The sequence below is a fragment of the Dryobates pubescens genome, chromosome 3 (genome assembly GCF_014839835.1).
Source record: "Dryobates pubescens isolate bDryPub1 chromosome 3, bDryPub1.pri, whole genome shotgun sequence".
Classification (NCBI taxonomy): Eukaryota; Metazoa; Chordata; class Aves; order Piciformes; family Picidae; genus Dryobates; species Dryobates pubescens.
In genome coordinates this window covers 34,903,076-34,920,777 of record NC_071614.1, presented here as the reverse complement: position 1 = coordinate 34,920,777, position 17,702 = coordinate 34,903,076, and the positions used below count along the sequence as shown (strand labels likewise).

The window sequence follows — 17,702 nt, the reverse complement described above, 5'->3', positions numbered from 1 at the left end:
AAATAAATAATGGATATTTGGGAAATCTGGATAATAATCACTTTGAAAATCAGTAAACTCTAAAAAAAAAATAAAATTGACCTTGTGCTTTCTATTGGGACCACTCACCAAATGAAACAATTTATGCAATGAATAATAAAAATGGGGGGGATAACTTGAGAGGTTGTTTTTTTTTAAACTCAGGTCATGAGATGGTCAGTAAAGGTCTGTTTTCTTAATAGAACAGAATATAACATAATTTAAGACTCTTGTTGATCATTAATTCTTCTTTATAATGCTGAAGGTAGGCTTGGTTCCACATTCATGTAAATTCCTAAAGGCTTCCAGTAATTTCAACAGCCATTGCTTGCTCTTCCTATCACCAGTATTGCCTATTAACTGACAAGGTGTCTCTGAGACTGAAAGCACCTGTCAAGGTAAAAAGGGGAAACCCAGTATTTACAAGAGATTACAATATGTTGCAGAACTTGCCAGATGGTTTCTGTATTTACATACCTCAATTGCTTTCTTAAAGTCCATTGATTGTGGGTTTTTTCTATGTGTGTGTCTGTGTCCTTTTCCTCTTAGGACTCCACTAAGTGGCTTCCCAAGTCTCCTAAACTATACAGTAGCCATAACTGGAGCTCTCAGGGCTCTCGCTGGGCCTCTTTGAAAGGAAAGGAAGGTTTTCATGGTGGTAACCTGTACAAATTGAGCTCTGCTAATGGAAAATGGAGAGGAGGAAGGATCAGTCCTGAGCAAGAAGCAGAGGAGCTGGAGGATCCCGATGACGTAGGTGCTCTCCTTAAAGTCAGGAGGGGACAATGTTGTATGTCTACCAAAAACCTATAATCTGCTGGCAGTGCTATTTTGCTAAGCATTTTGGGATACTGGAAAACTGGATTGCCTGTACTTTCACATCCTTGCTTGTGTAGAGTCATGTTCAGTGTTTTATTCCTCTAATATGCTTTCAATTAAACAATTGGTCCAACCCTCGAGTACAGTGCAACTTGCAGGTTAAAAAGTGTAACCTGAACAATGATGAGACATGTTTGTTTTTGTTTTTTTTTCATTTACTCCTACTTTTATTGCCAGTTGTCAACTTCCCTTCATCTCTTTCAGGTAAGCAGATTGTTAGCAGCACTTGAAGCTCATTGTCTCCTAAGGACTGGATGGTAGAAATGTGAGGTTGCAGTGCTAGTCCTGTGCATGTTTAATACTGAGTAGTGCTCTTCTAGTATACTGGCATCTGGGAAACCCTGGATGCTGTGGTTTCTCTAGCCTGTGCCTTCCAGTTGTCTGTAATCTGGGTAGCAGCTTGGCTGCCTTCTCAGTCATAGCCTGGAAAAAGGAAGTTGTGATTGCACTCTTTCAGCCTTTGCCTTTCAGGGCGTTGCCCACCAATCTTTCCTCCAGATGTTTACTGAGACTTGAGAGGAATAGGGGCTCCTGCTCCTCTGTCAAGACCTCCACTCCCTTTCTATACCCCAACTACTGCTGGTGTGACCCCTAATCTGGCCTCCTAACCCAACTCTTGTTCCTGGCACCCATGGCGTGTCAGTGTTGCTGATGGGTCCAGATTAGTCAGTTTGGCACCATTAAAGAGGAATCTCTCAAGAGAAGAAAGCTAACGAATGTTTAATGTGAATTAAAGCTAAGCAAGTCCCTCTTAAAGTAGAAATAGGAAGCAATCAAGGCTTGTTTTCTCACATCAGGGTTGGTTATGCTTCTTTCCATCCTAACCAAAAAGATTGTGGGAAAGTTCTGCTACAGACTGAAAAACAAAATGCACAATGGGTTTTCTGCCCAGCTGTTTGTGGTGATGCCGCTGGTTTTATTTCTGGTATTAATCTTTGAAGCTTAAGAAGACGTTTATGGGGTGTATTTTCAAAGGTGTCGACCTTTGGCTGCATCATTTTACTGCCAAGAAGAGGTAAAAAATATGGTAATATGAAGATCTGATTCAACCTTACTCATCAAATTAAGGATCAAAAATCATCTAAATAATGCATCTGTAAAATGTGAAGAGAGTTTGGACATAGTGACTAAATTTCATGTAACCACTTTGCCAAGAATAACTGATAACTGGAAAACATAATTGTGTTCTGCAGTCAAACTTGTCTGAAGCTTTAGTTGTCTGGTGGATGTGTTTTAATTGTATATAGTTCTTTTCAAGCCCTTGTGGTTTGGCTGACCATAGGGTGACACTGTCAATTCCTCACTGCATCTTAGTAAACACAGCCTAGAGCCAGGCTTCGAAGTTGGCTTTGGCATGCCTCACCTTTGAGGTCCAGTGGACTGCTAAATCACTAAGTTTACAGATCTCCACTCACTGCTGTTTGCAGCTGAATAAGGTCAGTTCAATTACTTGAATGAAATCTTACCTTGAAGACAGACGCAGATTAGGGGCTCACCTTCCCTCTCACACATGTGGTCCCAAAAATAGAATGTAAGCCTTGAGGAACTGTGAAAATATTTTATTTTCTCTATGGAAAACTCTTTCCTTTGCCTCATGTGAGTCTGTCCCCTGGAACAGCAGATTCAGTGCTACTGAGCTGCCAGAGGCTGCCCAAAATATTCTTGTTCTGATACTCCATGTAGGACATAACAAGATTTAGTTGGGTATGCGTGTGTTATATGTGCCTGTGTATACCAGGGGATCTAGAGGAAGGCTGCCTGAATAAATGCTCCTCCCATGTTGAGGGAAAGCCATTCCCAGGGACATAATGGTAAAATAAAAATACTCCTACATTTGCTTTAAAGGTGGAGTTTTGTCTTCAGTCAAACAAATCCTACTATACGTCAATGTGATATAACATCTCCAATTTACATCAGGCAGTGGCTGGGTATCAGATAGGTATTCTTACTGTCGCTGTGTTTACTTTCTTGTCTTTCACCCCAGGAACCTGTCTCCAAGTTTTCTGGCAGCCTTTTTGATACTGATGACAGCATGAGAGATCAAAGAAACACCAGACCATCTCTTCAGGAAAAGCACAAATCAGCAACAAAAGGGAAGAGTAGCCTTGGGGTGCAGTCACCCATCTCAGCAGCAGGCAGCTTCCCCAGTGAGAGTAGCCAGATCCCAGAGGAACTGAGGGCAGTGGATGTGCCACAGCCCCCATTGAAGGTATTCAGCTGCTGCATGGGTTTGTCTTGCTGATGAGGAGCTCCACATGTCCATGGGGAAGTCCACTTGTGTGAGCCAGTTTATGAAAGATGTAAATAAGGGGGGACATTGCATGGTAGATGTCATGAGACTTGCCTTCTACATAATGTAAATTGAAACTTGTCTTTATTCCCACTGGCTTATATAGAAAACCAGTTTTCCACTAACAAACTATTTGTAGCCATTCAGTACTGTTTTATTTTATGTATTCAGCTTTAGTATTGTGAGGTCAAGCAAAGTGTCTGTGCAGGTGGGCACTTTGCTAAGTCTTAACTTTGACCATGACTTAGGAACAGGGGCATGGCCGTACCCTCATGACATAGGAAAGCCTTCATCCCATGCAACCGATGGGAATGTTCAAGTGAAACTTTATCAGTGAAAACTGCAAGATTTGAGCTGGAATTTATAGAGGAAGCTATATTCTGAACTCAGTGGATATATTCTGTCTTGGCATGCTTTGGAGCATATGAGGAGGAATTGTGCTTTATGGATTGACTCCTGGGGGTGGCCCAGTGCAGACCACCCCTATGCTGACTGCTCGCCCATTAGATGGGAGATGCAGAATTGCACTGCAACCCCATGGTCGCAGGATACAGCACCAGGAAAGCATGTAGCTCCCATTCTGGGACTTGTTAGCAAACCACTGCTGGTAATCATGGGCTTTTGAAGTGTAGAGCATACAGCAACATTTGGCAGGGTGGTGTTGATTTGACCGATAGGGTCAATTGATACCTTTTTAGGAACAATGAATTTCAGATGAATTAACAAGAGCAACTGCTTACATTTCTTAAATTTTGAAATGCAGCTGTGTTGAAATACTCCTAATTATAAAATATAACAAGTTGCTCAAGCTGGATTGTCTTAGAGATATGAAGCAAATTAATGCAAATAAGAGCATTTTGCCATTTGCATTTTGATTTGACTGCGCTGTGGTAGAGTTATCTTTAAACTTAAATGTGACTGGTTTAGCCATTAGCAAGTTCTTATTTGCTACCAAGCAAGTTCTGAATTAAAGAAAAAAGAAAACAACCCAAACAAACAAACTGGGGGAGTAATTCTTAAATGTCAACTTAAATATCAATGGAACTTGAAACTAATTTTATTTGGCCTTTCTTGTGAATTCAGTAGATTAAAAAAAAAATGAGCAAAGTTTTTGTACTAAATTTTTTGCTGACACCAGCAGGAGGAGGATGGAGTAGATAGACTACAATTTATGCTGCTTTTTCAGATGCTTCCTGATGTCTTTATGTCAAAGTCCGTGAGGACTGTTGAATCTTCTGATGGAGTTAATACATACATACAGAATGCTTGTTAGTTAAAAGACAGGAAAATTACTGTAATAATGCTCAAATTCAGTTGTATGCTCTCAACAGAGCTGAAAGTAAGTCAATCAGATTGTAGATGAGGTTCCACAGCAAAAATTTTTTTGTAAACTTACCAAACACCACTTGCTTCCTGCTCCTCCTGTGTACCATTGTTGCCATTGTGAATGCTCAGTAAATTGGCAGGATTTATGATACAACTAGTTTGGGTAAGTAGCCTTTTAATCAGACTTCTGTAGCTTTGGCATGACCCTAAAACTTGGAGAAATAATGCATTCTTGGTGCTATTAAGGAGTAAAGACTAGTCTTGCACGTCCCAGTGTTGAAGCATGGCACTATCTTCCTCTGGGCTGAGCTCTATAGGGGCAATGCAAGAGTGGGAGGTGATTTTAATTGCTCATGTAATTAATAGGCAATGTTTTTGATTAATCAGGACACTTATCCATTATAATTCTTTTCCAGATAACCATTACTGTGTGCAGTCAAATGGGGAGTCTTGGTATTAGCATTGCTGGTGGAAAGGGCTCATCTCCATGTAAAGACAATGATGAGGTGCATTTCATTACTCACAATTTATATAGTAATTGGTAGAAAGAAACTGATGAGCAGTTCTCTGAAGCTATTGCGTTTTGCTGTTTTCCTTCTGAAGCTGTCCTCAATGTAACATCACTGTCTTTGTAATAAAGCTAACAAGGTTAAATATGGGTAACTTATATCTCAAAGTAGAAACTGGCAGTAGATTTTGATGGGGAAGCTCCTGGAGGGGTGATTTTGGAGAGAAATCTTGATGTAAATTGATGAATTTTCAAGGATAGAATGAAACATTGTTGGTTAGTTTCCACTTTCTCCCTCTATTTGGGGTCAGCCCATTGGTAACCCACATGCCTCTCCCATCCCATTTGTTCGTTCCCAGGAGCTAACTTGTTTTGAGAGAAGAAATATTTCTCACATCTTCTCACTTATTTACCATTTAAATAAACAAATCTTTGTTTCCCAGTCTGTCCCCTGTGGCACAGTGTAAACAATTTATGACTTCTGTTCATTGTTTTATGTGTCAGCCATGGAGGATTTTTTTTTCCCTTTTCTTGTTAATGTGCTAAGACATTTAGATTTTGTTTTAATAGAGGCAGCAGAAAAACAAATCTTGAAAATTAATTACTTGCTTTTTACATCTGAGAACAGTGGAAGAAAGATCTGACAGCTCTAAAACCTGTCTTTTGTTTCACCAGGGGATCGTGACTGCGCGGCTGCCAAAAGATGGTCTGGCAGACTTGGCTGGGGGGAAAACAGGAGACAGAGTGGCAGAGGTAGAGGGATTCTTTGTGGAGTACGTTCCTGTGTTGTTATCTTTAAGTCAAATAGCTCAGAGTTGGGGACGCTGAGATCTAGATCTAGGCTTGCCTTAGCTTTTTAGATACTTCCCAAGCTACATTAGAAAGTATAGTGAGATTAAATTGTTGTTTTCCTTCTTATTATAGTCTGGTTTTCAGCTTTTTATGTTCAAAGTGCTGAACAAAATATTATTCACTTAAATGGCTGATTTGTAAATGAAAACAATGGTTTCGGTAAGGAGCTATGTAAGCACAAATGCAGTTGTACTTGATCCAGGAAGCTTTCTTACGACATTGTATTAGATTTACTAGATGAGTTCATTGCAGCTGGTGCAAAGAAGTAGAAACTAGATGAGCTTGTTTCTCCAACACAATATTTAGTTGACAGAGAACTACTCAAAGTAACTCCCCTGATGGAGGCTTACAGTGCCAAGTGTCTCTTGGGCTACTCCACCTCAGGTCTCATCTTTCCTATAGCAGAAGCCACTCTCTTGAGCTTCAGAGGTTGCCAAAAGAAGTGACGTTAATGTACAATTTTGTGATACCTATTTTTGACTTACTGTCTGGTTTCCATCTGCTGAGAAAGGCAGAGTGGGATGAGAGCCTCTACAAAATTACACTGAGGTGAATACTAGTCTGTAATTTTTTTCAGCTCTTGTTCTCTTAGACTGTCATTTACGTATTCTCAAATTAATAGGTTTTATTCCAGGATAGTCCTTGTTGAATTAAGGTAGGATAGAGACATACTGTGAGTTTATTAAACTGACAGGAATAAGGATGCAACCTCTATCAGCCAAAACCAAAATAATGCCAGATCAGTGTAACAAATTTGTAAAACTATGTTATAGACACAATCCACATATAGAAGTTTAGCATTTTTCAAAAGGTTAATTACCTATAAAATTCTGCACCATTTAAGTGTTTTTTTCTTTTCTGTTAAGAATGGATTATGTAATTTTTATATTTTAACAGATGTGAGACAGTATTTCACAGTATCAGATCATCAGGAAACAGAAAAATCAGGATTTTGAGTTGCTGTAGCTTTAACTTCTTAGCAGTTTCTGGTAAAGTCACAGGATCACAGGATGTTAGGGGTTGGAAGGGACCTCCAGAGGTTGAGTCCAACCACCTTGCCAGAGCAGGACCATAGAATCTAGCACAGGTTGCACAGGAATGCATTCAGATGGGTCTTGAAAGTCTCCAGAGAATGAGCCTCCACAACCTGTCTAGGGAGCCTGTTCCAGTGCTCTGTGACCCTCATGGTGAAGAAGTTCCTCCTCATGTTCAGGTGGAACCTCCTGTAGTGTAGTTTATATCCATTGCCCCTTGTCCTGTCATGAGGTGCAACTGAGAAGAACCTGTCCCCTCCCTCTTGACACCCAGCCCTCAGATATTTATAAACATTTATTAAGTCTCCTCTCAGCCTTCTCTTCTCCAGACTAAAAAGCCTCAGGGCTCTCAGTCTTTCCTCATGGGGCACATTCTCCAGTCTCTTAATCATTCTTGTAGCCCTCCACTGGACTCTCTTGAATAGATCCCTGTCCCTCTTGAACTGGGGAGCCCAAAACTGGATGCAGTATTCTAAGTGAGGTCTCACCAGGGCAGAGTAGAGGGGGTGGAGAACCTTCCTCGATCTGCTGGATACACTCCTCTTAATGCACCCCAGGATCCCATTGACCTTCTTGGCCATAAGGGTACATTGCTGTCCCATGGAGAACTTGTTATCCATCAGGACTCCCAGTTCCTTCTCCAAGTTGGTGTCTTAAAAATCAACCAATTCAGGATTCTGGGGCTATTTGACATCTACTAGCTACTAATGCATGTTCATTTCATGAGCAGTGAAACAAGTGAAAAAATAGAATAAACTTCTGGTCATTACTGTTCTGTCTTGCTGTTGTTATCCTACAAATAGTTATGATTTCTCTGTCTTCCACAAGATGGCAGAATCATTCATCTATTTAAAGAAGGTAGAAAAAGAAATCTTTGCTTTTTCGTATGTGTGGGAGATGGGAAGGAATTAATGCATTCAGCTGTGTGATAGAAGCCCTAATGTTTTGACTACAGGATTGATCTGTTTACAAATAGCCAGAATGCTTATCTCCATACCATGTGCTACAGCTTCCTCTTCTTGAACTGACCATTTCAATAGTTCAAATGTACAGTGTGTTCATAAGAAATAGGGGGTGACAGGGATTGCAATTTTATTTGCTTTCATTGTGCAGCTGAACTGAACTGAAATGCCAGACATTTGTATACTAACCTGACTGGGAGGGCATTTCTTTTAGCATTAATAATTAGATGTGTGCATTTCTGCTGCTTTGTTTTTAAAGGCATCCCTTGCTTCAGAACATGATGTCCTTCATGCTGGTCCTACTGAAGATTCATCCAAGGACAGCCCCTTCCCAACAGTAAATCACATCATAACAGTAAGTAAGATGGTCTCAGTGAGAAACAAATCAGCTTTAGCTAAGTACTTTGTGTTGTCTTTCACTAATGCTAGTAAAGATGGTAAAGACTGGCTGTATAAGAGAAGAACACTCACCGAATATCAGTGACCCATATGTTTACTTGGCTGTCACTGCATCTGGGATGTTGCTTCTGGAGCAGCACAGCTCTTGCATAAGCATGAGTGTAGCACACCAGAGATTTTGAAGCACTCTGATTTGGATGCTTTAAAGGTCATGTCCATTTCTTCCAGCTTAAGTGTTTCTTCTGTTGTCTGGACTCCCTTTTTAGCTAATGGAAGGAGAAGCATCTCTAGGGAGCCTCTTTTAGGAGGGATAGTTTGAGCTGGTACCTGGAGATAACCATTTTTATCTTTTGGCTTGAGTGGAAACTTGCATGACAGGCTAAGAGTGTATGCCCTTATTTTAGGTGACTGATGTCAGATAGGATAAAATCTACTACGCATATCACAGAAGGAAACTACCAAGCCTGCAGAGTGGCTTTTAGAAATCTGGTCCACTTTTATGAACTCTAATAAAATAAACTCTCTGAAGACCTGTCCAAACCACAGTCTTCTGCCTACATATCTTAAGTTACGGCTTTAGTTAGAAGATAAAAGTATCCGAATGATTAAGGTCAAAAAACATCCTTCTTGTATTGCTTCTTCAGTTCCAGGAAGCAATGACACTTTCTCTTACAGCAAATGCCAGTGGAGTACTTTGTTTGATTCCTCTTCCAGCCTTTTTTTTTTTATAATCCTTTTCCAGAAACACCATTCACAGCCCAGTTAATGGCAAAAATTAAAAGTTCATCTGTTATGTAAAGACTAGAATCAGAGACCACATTCAGTCTTCATTAACCATTTCTATTTTGAAAAATAATGTGTGTTTTTTTTTATTTGACTGAAAAAAATGAGCAGACAGACAGTACAAGTCTGTTTTCTTCAGGTTTCCTACATACATTAATATTTAAGAAGGGTAGAGCTGCAGCTTTTCTCTTTGAGATGGACTAACAAAAGTTTTCGATTCAGTTGCTTAAAGAAACTGTGATGCATCTGGTCTCCAACATCATGATGTGAAACTTTTGGACCAGTTTTATTTTCCATTTGACAATGCTTCAGTCATTTAAAATATTTTTTTTAATTTTAATTGTCCAGCTCTACTTGGTAGCTGTTTCTTACAGTCTTAACTCACATTGCAGGAAGCTTTCTGTTAGAGGAACCACTGTTGAAAGGATTAATTCATGAGAATAGAATAGAATAAACCAGGTTGGAAGAGACCTTCAAGATCATTGTGTCCAACCCATCATCCAACACCATCTAATCAACTAAACCATGGCACCAAGCACCCTATCAAGTCTCCTCCTAAACACCTCCAATGATGGCGATTCCACCATCTCCCTGGGCAGCCCATTCCAATGGGCAATCACTCTCTCTATGAAGAATTTCTTCCTAACATCCAGTCTAAACCTCCCCTGGCACAGCTTGAGACTGTGTCCTCTTGTTCTGGTGCTGGTTGCCTGGAAGAAGAGACCAGCTCCCGCCTGTCTACAGTCTCCCATCAGGTAGTTATAGAGAGCAATAAGGTCTCCCATGAGCCTTCTCTTCTCTGGGCTAAGCAACCCCAGCTCCCTCAGCCTCTTCTCATAGGGCTTGTGCTCCAAACCCCCCACCAACTTTCTTGCCCTTCTCTGGACACCTTCCAGCAAGTCAGCATCCTTCCTAAACTGAGTGGCCCAGAACTGGACACTGTACTCAAGGTGTGGCCTAACCAGTGCAGCGGACAGGGGCAGAATGACCTCACTGTTCCTGCTGGCCACACTGTAGCTAATGTGCAAGTTCTTTTCTGGAGAAACATTTGTATTTCTTGTTTTGTTTCTTTTTGTTGTTTTTTTTTTCCTCATTTTTTTGGTGTGTTTTAGCAAATTGTCTGTGTTATTGCCTTTAACTTAGAGCAGCATTCATCAGTCTAAGAGATGAAAAGCTTTTGAGGAGTATCCAGCTGACTCAGGAAACTGGTCAGTATCTCATTTGCTCTCACTCTGTATTTATTTTGCAGTTCCTCTCATTCTTCAGTAAATGTCTTATCTAAAGAAATGTTTCTAGCCTGGCTTCTTATGGAGGACATGTTCAGATAAGTGGATGGCAGCAGGACCTTAATGCAGAATCATCTTCTGTTCTAGGAATCAGTGAAGACTTGTTTCCTTTGTATTTATCCCTTTCTCCACATTGTTTAGATGGAAGCCATGAGAAAACTTGCATGGATGTCAACCACTGCAGGTCTTCTTCATTCCCAGCTGCTAGAGACTTTTCAAGCAAAACTCTTGATGTACTTGTATCAGTTACATATCTTCAGAAATCTAAGTATCAGCTTGTTCTTTATTCATCTGAGCAAGTTAGTTCTAGCTGTATCTGAAGATTATGACCATACAGCTTCAGGTTAATAAGACTTCTTTCTTGTGTGGTGGGGTTTTTTTTGGGTGTTGTTTTTTTTTTTAGTCATTGTTTTACTTTTTAATTTTTTTTCAATTTTAAAAGGAAAAAAAACAGTGGAATATACAGCTCAAAGAAGCACTGTAAAAGGCAACTAAAGTAGGATTCAGACACATCAAAGACATATTTCTTCTGAAACTCAATCAGTAAAGTTTTTACTCGCAGACAGTGTTTGATTGACCTATGCCACGTGACCTAATAGTTCTGTATTCAAGTTTTTTTCTGAAGTTTTATCTCTTCAAAACAATTTTATGACTCAGGTGAGGGTGTTGATTCTTAGATCTTTTAGATTCTTACTTTTTATTCTGACAAGGTAAAAGATAGGGGTCTGACGACTCAGTGCCTTGCATCTCGTGCAGGTTTATACATGCTTGCAAAGAAGCTCAATCACAGCCAGGGTGGCTTAGCCAAGCCCACATTGACTGTGAGAGCTTCAGTGGAATGTAGGCACCCATCTGCTATGTGATCTCCTTCTCCATTTCATCTACTGGTTTGATTCCACTTTCAACTAAGTTTGAACTAAGTTGTGTTTCTAAGTTAAGGTAAGATAAAAGGTGTGTGGTATGGGCATTGTATTTTTCTCTAGAGTGTAGTGCTTAGGAAATTTACTTTGTGAATTTGTGTTTAAAATTCTGCTTTGAACAAATGCATCTGTTTGCACAGTGTATGTCTTGTTCGTCTTTTCAAGTCGTTTTCTCATAAGACTCAGACAGAATTGACTCACTTCAAATTCTTGGATTTTGCAGAGCCTTCAATTATCAGTGTTAAATAGGGAAAACCTTTTAATAAACTAAGTCGTTAATTGATCTCTTTAAGATCTGGTATTCAAATACCTCAAAGACAAAGAAATCACATGGTAGACCATACAAGCACTGCAGACAAGAGAAGCAAAAACCACATGCAAGAAACAAGTAGACTCAAGCAAGGCACCTGGAGCCATGCTCTAGGACACAGCATACTATTTGAGAATAAAAGAGGATGAGTACCTGAATCACCACAGCAATGATCAGCTAAATCTGCCCTTGTGAAAAGGCATCCTCATGTCCTCTGCAGGAATTCAGCAGAGGGGAGAGCTGTACTGAATTCCTGCAAGTCCAGCAGGTACCACTGCTGCCTTTCACAGGGGTGAGGAGCTTTCTTCAAAAGCAAAGGTTTGATAATTTGGGCTTTTAAAGTCTCCCGATGTGGTCAAAGTGATGCAGTTTCTTCAGTGTTTCTATAGCATAAGGCTGTAATGACTACATCAAAAGCATTTAAGTAAAAATCTATGCATCAGGTTCCAGTGTCAGGGAAGTCACTATCCAGTGGTACATTAGAAGATTAAAGAAATAGTGGAAGGACAATTTTCATAAGCAGTTTGAATCATATAGAACCTTTTGTGTCCAACGGCATTGCAGATATTATATGATGGACATTGATCTTTCAGTTTTTGCCTGCTGCAGAATGTGATGGAGAGTTTTACTGAAATCATAGAATCAATAAGGTTGGAAAAGACCTCAAAGATCATCAAGTCCAACCTGTCAGCCAAGACCTCATGACTACTAAACCATAGCACCAAGCACCACGTCCAGTCCCCTCTTGAACACCTCCAGGGATGGTGACTACACCACCTACCTGGGCCACCTTCTTCAACTCATACGCTGTCCTTGAGAGGCACTGAACTGTGATACAGGACACATCCTTTGTCCTTTTTAGGCACCAAAATCTAACTTCGGAGGAATAAAGGAAAATAACCTGTTTCATATGACTAATCTTACAATTTTTCAGAAGTATTCTGCCTATTTTGATGACTTGGGATTGACTGGCACTCAAAGCATTAGTTTAATAATGAGTGCATGATGATGGAAACTGAGTAGGAGGACTTTGCAGTTTCAACAGAAATATTTTAAACAAGTTCAGACGCTATTCAGTAAAGACTATTGGGGTAAAACAATGGAAAAACGCAGGAAGCTGCATAATTTGTCCTCCTACACCAGGATCAGATTCTTCTGAACAGTTACTGGTAGAAGATGGAAATTCCACACATTCCTACATGCCTTAGGCAAGTGCCTCTTGAGCTCAGCTACCCATGCTGGAACAAATTTCCTTGTTTCCATCCTAAATGTCTGTCTTGCACTACCTGTCTCAGGCAGTGGAAATGGTTTGCTTCCTTTTTGCTGTGACGTGGTTTTGCATATGAAATGTGTCTTCCCGCAGTAGTGACACATCAGAAAATGTACATGCAAATATGAGTATTAAAAAAAGGCTTTAGGAGCAAAGGTTGCTTATATAGTAGGGTGCATCTGCCCTCAATGAAGAGAATGCAAGATAATGCAAGTTTAGAGTTGTTGAGTTTTGTTATTTTTTAAAAGAAACAGAACTGGAAGAAGAAAGGAAGATGATAAGGCTTAGATGGTGGTTTTCTTGGAGGTAGGGTGAACGTGAATGGGGTAATGGAGACCCATAGGTACCTAGGGGTTAGTTTTGGGAGGATGGAAACGCCACTCTGGTTAGAAATGTGAAGTGTGCTGCTAATATCCATTTTGTGCTGACTTTTCTTACAGAAGGTGAATTGATTGCTTTTGGTGCTAGGAGGGAGAAAGTCTGTTTTCACTGAATTAGATCTTGTGCAAATGCATACTCTGTTACTTAATTGGGTTTGCTCTCAGTTTGCACTTGTGTAGGTGGCAAAATCCACAACCAAGAGTTGTTTTGTTATTGGTCATTTGGCTGTGAGGAAATCAAGGCTCTTCCACATCCTGTTGGGGAGGTGGCTGCAGAGCAGGACAATTGGCCACAGAGGAAGGAGAAGCAGTGCATGTGGGGACAGCAGCAGTATGGGTTTTCATAGGATCTCAGAGGGAGAGTGGTCAAGGAGATGTGCAGACAGCAGAGGGACAAGATGTAAATGCACTTGGACCAGAATATTTGCTTTGTTAGAGAAACTCAGCAATATGTCTCCAAATCAGCTTGAATGGGTGTATGTACAAGCTTCTGTCTGCCTGGAGAGAATACAGAGGGACTGCTGCAGATCATAGCTGAGCCCGCTCTTCTCTCAGGAGAACAGATTTGCAGCACTTCTGGGCTGTGATGCTCTTCATTCTCAGCTGGAAGAAATGCAAAAGAGCACTCATGCCACAACTGAGCATCCTGAGGGATTTGTTCCTCTGATAATATTGTTACAATCTCAGATTTATGTTTCTTCCCTATGTAGGTAACCAATTAATAACAAAAAACCCCAAACAACAACAACAAAACCCAAACAAATGAAACAAACCAAACAAAAAACCCCAACCAATCAAAACCTGTAAAAGTACTGATTTTTTTTTTTGGGGGGGGGGGGAGGGGCTACAATTAAAATGGGTAATGATCAATAAAATAAGAAGTATTTCAGACTGCCTAAAAAAAAATATTCTCCAAGAACCTTTGTGCCAAAGCTAAACTCTTGAGTGTGTATGTTTCGGGGTGATGGTGGAGTGGAATAACCCACAAGAACTTTGTGTTACTAGTTTGAACTTTTGCTAGTATTCCTCACCAGCAGCTAGAGTTCTTCCCCCCCGCCCCCCTGTATTCTGTTTCATCAATGAAACTCACACTGTGATTGTAAAACCTAGTACCATCATAATATGTGAAAAACAGTATGCAAGAACATGCTCCAAAAGTAATTAAGTGCTTGAAGGAAAGGTTGGGTTTGGTTTTTGTGGTTTTGGTTTTTGTTTTGGTTGGTTGGTTAGCTTTTTTTTTTTGGTGGTGGGTTTTTGTTGTTGGGGTGTGTGGGGGTTTTTTTGATGGTTGGTTTTTTTTTTTGTTGTTGAGTAGTGATTTTGATTCCTTGCAAGTAGGATTTTTGGGGAGTAGAGACAATGCTGATAAAGAGTATTACAGTAACTGAAGTTTGAAATGGCTAAGGGCCATTTCCTCAAAAGGCATGCTGGTAACTTCATTCACACTTGCTAATGCACGGCATACCTAGTCTGCAGGAAATCTGGATGTCTATAGAGGGCACAGTACACAAGGAAGAGTCTTCCCTGAACTTTGAACAGATAGTTCAGTGTAATGCAAGGTCCCATCCTGAGTATTTCTGCAGGTAACTTCAGATAAGGCATAGGCCTCTGCTCTAGTTTTTGAGACAGCAGGATTTCCATATATGACCCAGTATACCACCTATACATAGACAATGTATATTTGCTGTAGTTTAAAGTTGATTCAGTAAGAAGGAAACATCTTTCACCAATGAACAGAGCCAAGAGAAGCATCTGGTGCATGGAGAGCTTACAAATGCTGTCAGATGTGCATAATACTGTAGTTTGGCCACTACTTAGGGTCTGTCTATTTAAAGCCCCCAGGAATGTCTCTTTTGTGGTCTAAGCAAAAATAAAGGAGAAGGAAAACCCAACGAAAAAAAAAAAAGACCAAAACCCAAAAACCAACCCACCAAAACAGACAAAAAAACCCACCACCAAATCCCACCCCCCCAAACAAAGAATCAAACAAAACAACCCCAAACCAAAACCCCAACAACAAAATGGAGATGTTTGGGTGTACAATACACCAGGGAATATAACTATATTTATATCTGGCTTTAAAATTAGTTTACAGGCATGCTGTGTGAGGTTCAGCTCTGGACCGATGCCTGTATTTTGGTATCCATGTGTAGTGTAGCTGCTCATAAGCCGGGGGGATGCCAGACACACCCCCCCCCCCCCCCCCCCCCCCCCCCGCAATAGTCAGTGCCATCAGAGATTATGCAGTTGGTAGAGCGTGGAAAAGAATTCATTTTACTTCCATGAGGAATGCTACTGACTGGGGATCAGGGCAGCCAGGAAGCATCTACGTGCTTGTGTCATTTCCTAGATCAAATCATGTACAAGAAGGACATAATGTATAAATTCTTTAACGGTGTGGTGTGAACATTAAACATTCTTATAAAGGGTGACCAAATGCAGCAAAGTAGCTGATAAATAAGAAATACCACCTTTCCTGAACATTTTCAGACAACTGGTAAGATAGATGTTTTATCTGGTACACATGGTATTACCTGCTCGTTAGATATACTGACTTACCGATACATCTCTTTTCTTTACATATTAAAGTTTTTTTTCTTAAGTGGTGAAAAGTAAACTGACTTTGTACATCAGAGTTACATTTGCAGTAGCCCATTCCTTGATACAAAGCATTACTGTTCTATTATTTGGCTACACACAAAGAACCTGATGTTCTTTACTTTTCTCAGTTGCAGCATTTAAATTAATCTTAAACTATTACAATGTGATTCTCAAAGAACACAAAGCTCTTGGCCAAGAAATTGATGTATGCATACAAGGATTTAAGTAATTTATTAACTGACAAATGCACACTTTAATGTTTTTTTTCTTGATGTTTCTCTTAAATATATTTTGACAGTAAAATGGCTCAACTATGCAGTTTTTCAAAGATGGGTAATTTATATTCTTTATGGTCCTTAATCTTTTATTGCTTTCAGGTACATGAATTTAATGAGTAATGAAGTTTGAAGTAGCTGTATATTTTTCATATTGTCTTTGTTGAAAAAAATATTTTGATAACCCCCCTTTTTCTACTGAAGGTTTGTTTTTTCTCAATTAACTATTGAGGGGAAAAGACAATTTATCTTGGTTTTCTTCAATTACCAATGCAATTTTTAGTGTAGGCCAGTTAATCTGTCAAGAAGCTCTGCGGTGTTACATTTCTCAGCTGTTTTTCTCTGCTTCCCTTGTCCCTTTTAAAATACCACTTGTAAACACTTCCCTGCTCTCGAGCTGACTTTTCTCTGAAATCTTTCACATCTTTCTCAAGATACCTCAGATAATCCTCACGTGCCCTTCCACTTCTGATGAAGACACCGACCAGTTGCCCCCAGACCCAGATGACTTTGAGCCTGAGGAGGCCGACGGTGCAGAAGGACATACCTATTGGGACTCTCTAAACAGTGCTTTTTATCCTCCGTAATAAAATACTTTTTTGAGAATAGTTGACTGGTGATTTTCTTTCCCATTGTTCAATTGCATTTAATGTAGTACTTGAACCACTATGCCTTATTTGTAGGGAAAACCATTGCAGTGAGGATGGATTAGAAATGGGGGAGCAAAACCCATGCTTCATTTTCTTTGCCTTGAACTTTCCTTCATCCAGAGCTTATGCTCTTGGAAAAAAAAAAAAAAATGCATTGAGTGGGGTTATGTGAAAGTCACCTTGTGTTTCAATAGCTCAATAGCTACTTTTAAGGGCATCCTCCAGCACCTAAATGCAGTGGTGAAAGGAGCAAGTAATTTTAATTCAGAAGGTACTTTACCCATTTGGAAACACACTGTAAACAACTGTATAGTTTGGTGTTTTTTTTCAGAAATCTTGTCTGTGTTTTATCTGTATAGCTCACCCTTTTGTCTATCCTTAGGTTCCTTTGAATTGTCCCTTTTAATGTTGTTTTCTAGGAGAATAAAACAATCCTTTTTCTGTCTTTTAAATAGTGCTGGCTTGTTTGTTTTTTTCCTCCCTGCAGAGAAATATTACTTTCCTTGCAATTCTCTATGTCATTCCAGAGCACGAAAGAATAGTTTCTCCAGGTATGTCTTATGCAAATGTGTATCAGGTTTGAAAAGCAGCTGTGAATTACATTTAATCAGATCTAGATGCAGGAGCCAGGCAACCAGCACCAGAACAAGAGGACACAGTCTCAGGCTGTGCCAGGGGAGGTTTAAGCTGGAGGTTAGGAAGAAGTTCTATACAGAGAGTGATTGCCCATTGGAATGGGCTGCCCGGGGAGGTGGTGGAGTCACCATCATTGGAGGTCTTTAGGAGGAGACTTGATAGGGTGCTTGGTGCCATGGTTTAGTTGATTGGGTGGGTTGGATAATAGGTTGGACACAATGATCTTGAAGGTCTCTTCCAACCTGGTCTGGTCTGGTCTAGTCTAGTCTACGGCTATGCCCCTGTGAGTGAATTGAGAAACAAGTCCTTACATTTGAGAAAAT

General features: G+C 40.1%; 1 protein-coding gene across 1 annotated transcript; it reads left to right on the top strand.

The window, feature by feature from the left end:
- The first annotated feature begins 553 nt into the window (after positions 1-553).
- LOC128899900 (protein scribble homolog) lies at positions 554-16,806 on the top strand. Its single transcript, XM_054179949.1, has 6 exons — positions 554-771; positions 2,882-3,106; positions 4,930-5,019; positions 5,697-5,774; positions 8,129-8,224; positions 16,528-16,806. The coding sequence occupies exons 2-6, from the start codon at positions 2,930-2,932 to the stop codon at positions 16,678-16,680; spliced, it is 594 nt and encodes a 197-aa protein (XP_054035924.1). The 5' UTR covers positions 554-771; positions 2,882-2,929; the 3' UTR covers positions 16,681-16,806.
- The last annotated feature ends 896 nt before the right edge of the window (positions 16,807-17,702 follow it).

Bases quoted from the DNA above. Each gene is read 5' to 3' on its own strand.
- LOC128899900 (XM_054179949.1), top strand. From the start codon at position 2,930: ATGAGAGATCAAAGAAACACCAGACCATCTCTTCAGGAAAAGCACAAA. The intron at 5,020-5,696 runs GTGCATTTCATT...TTGTTTCACCAG, and splicing joins CATGTAAAGACAATGATGAG to GGGATCGTGACTGCGCGGCT. The intron at 8,225-16,527 runs GTAAGTAAGATG...ATCTTTCTCAAG, and splicing joins CAGTAAATCACATCATAACA to ATACCTCAGATAATCCTCAC.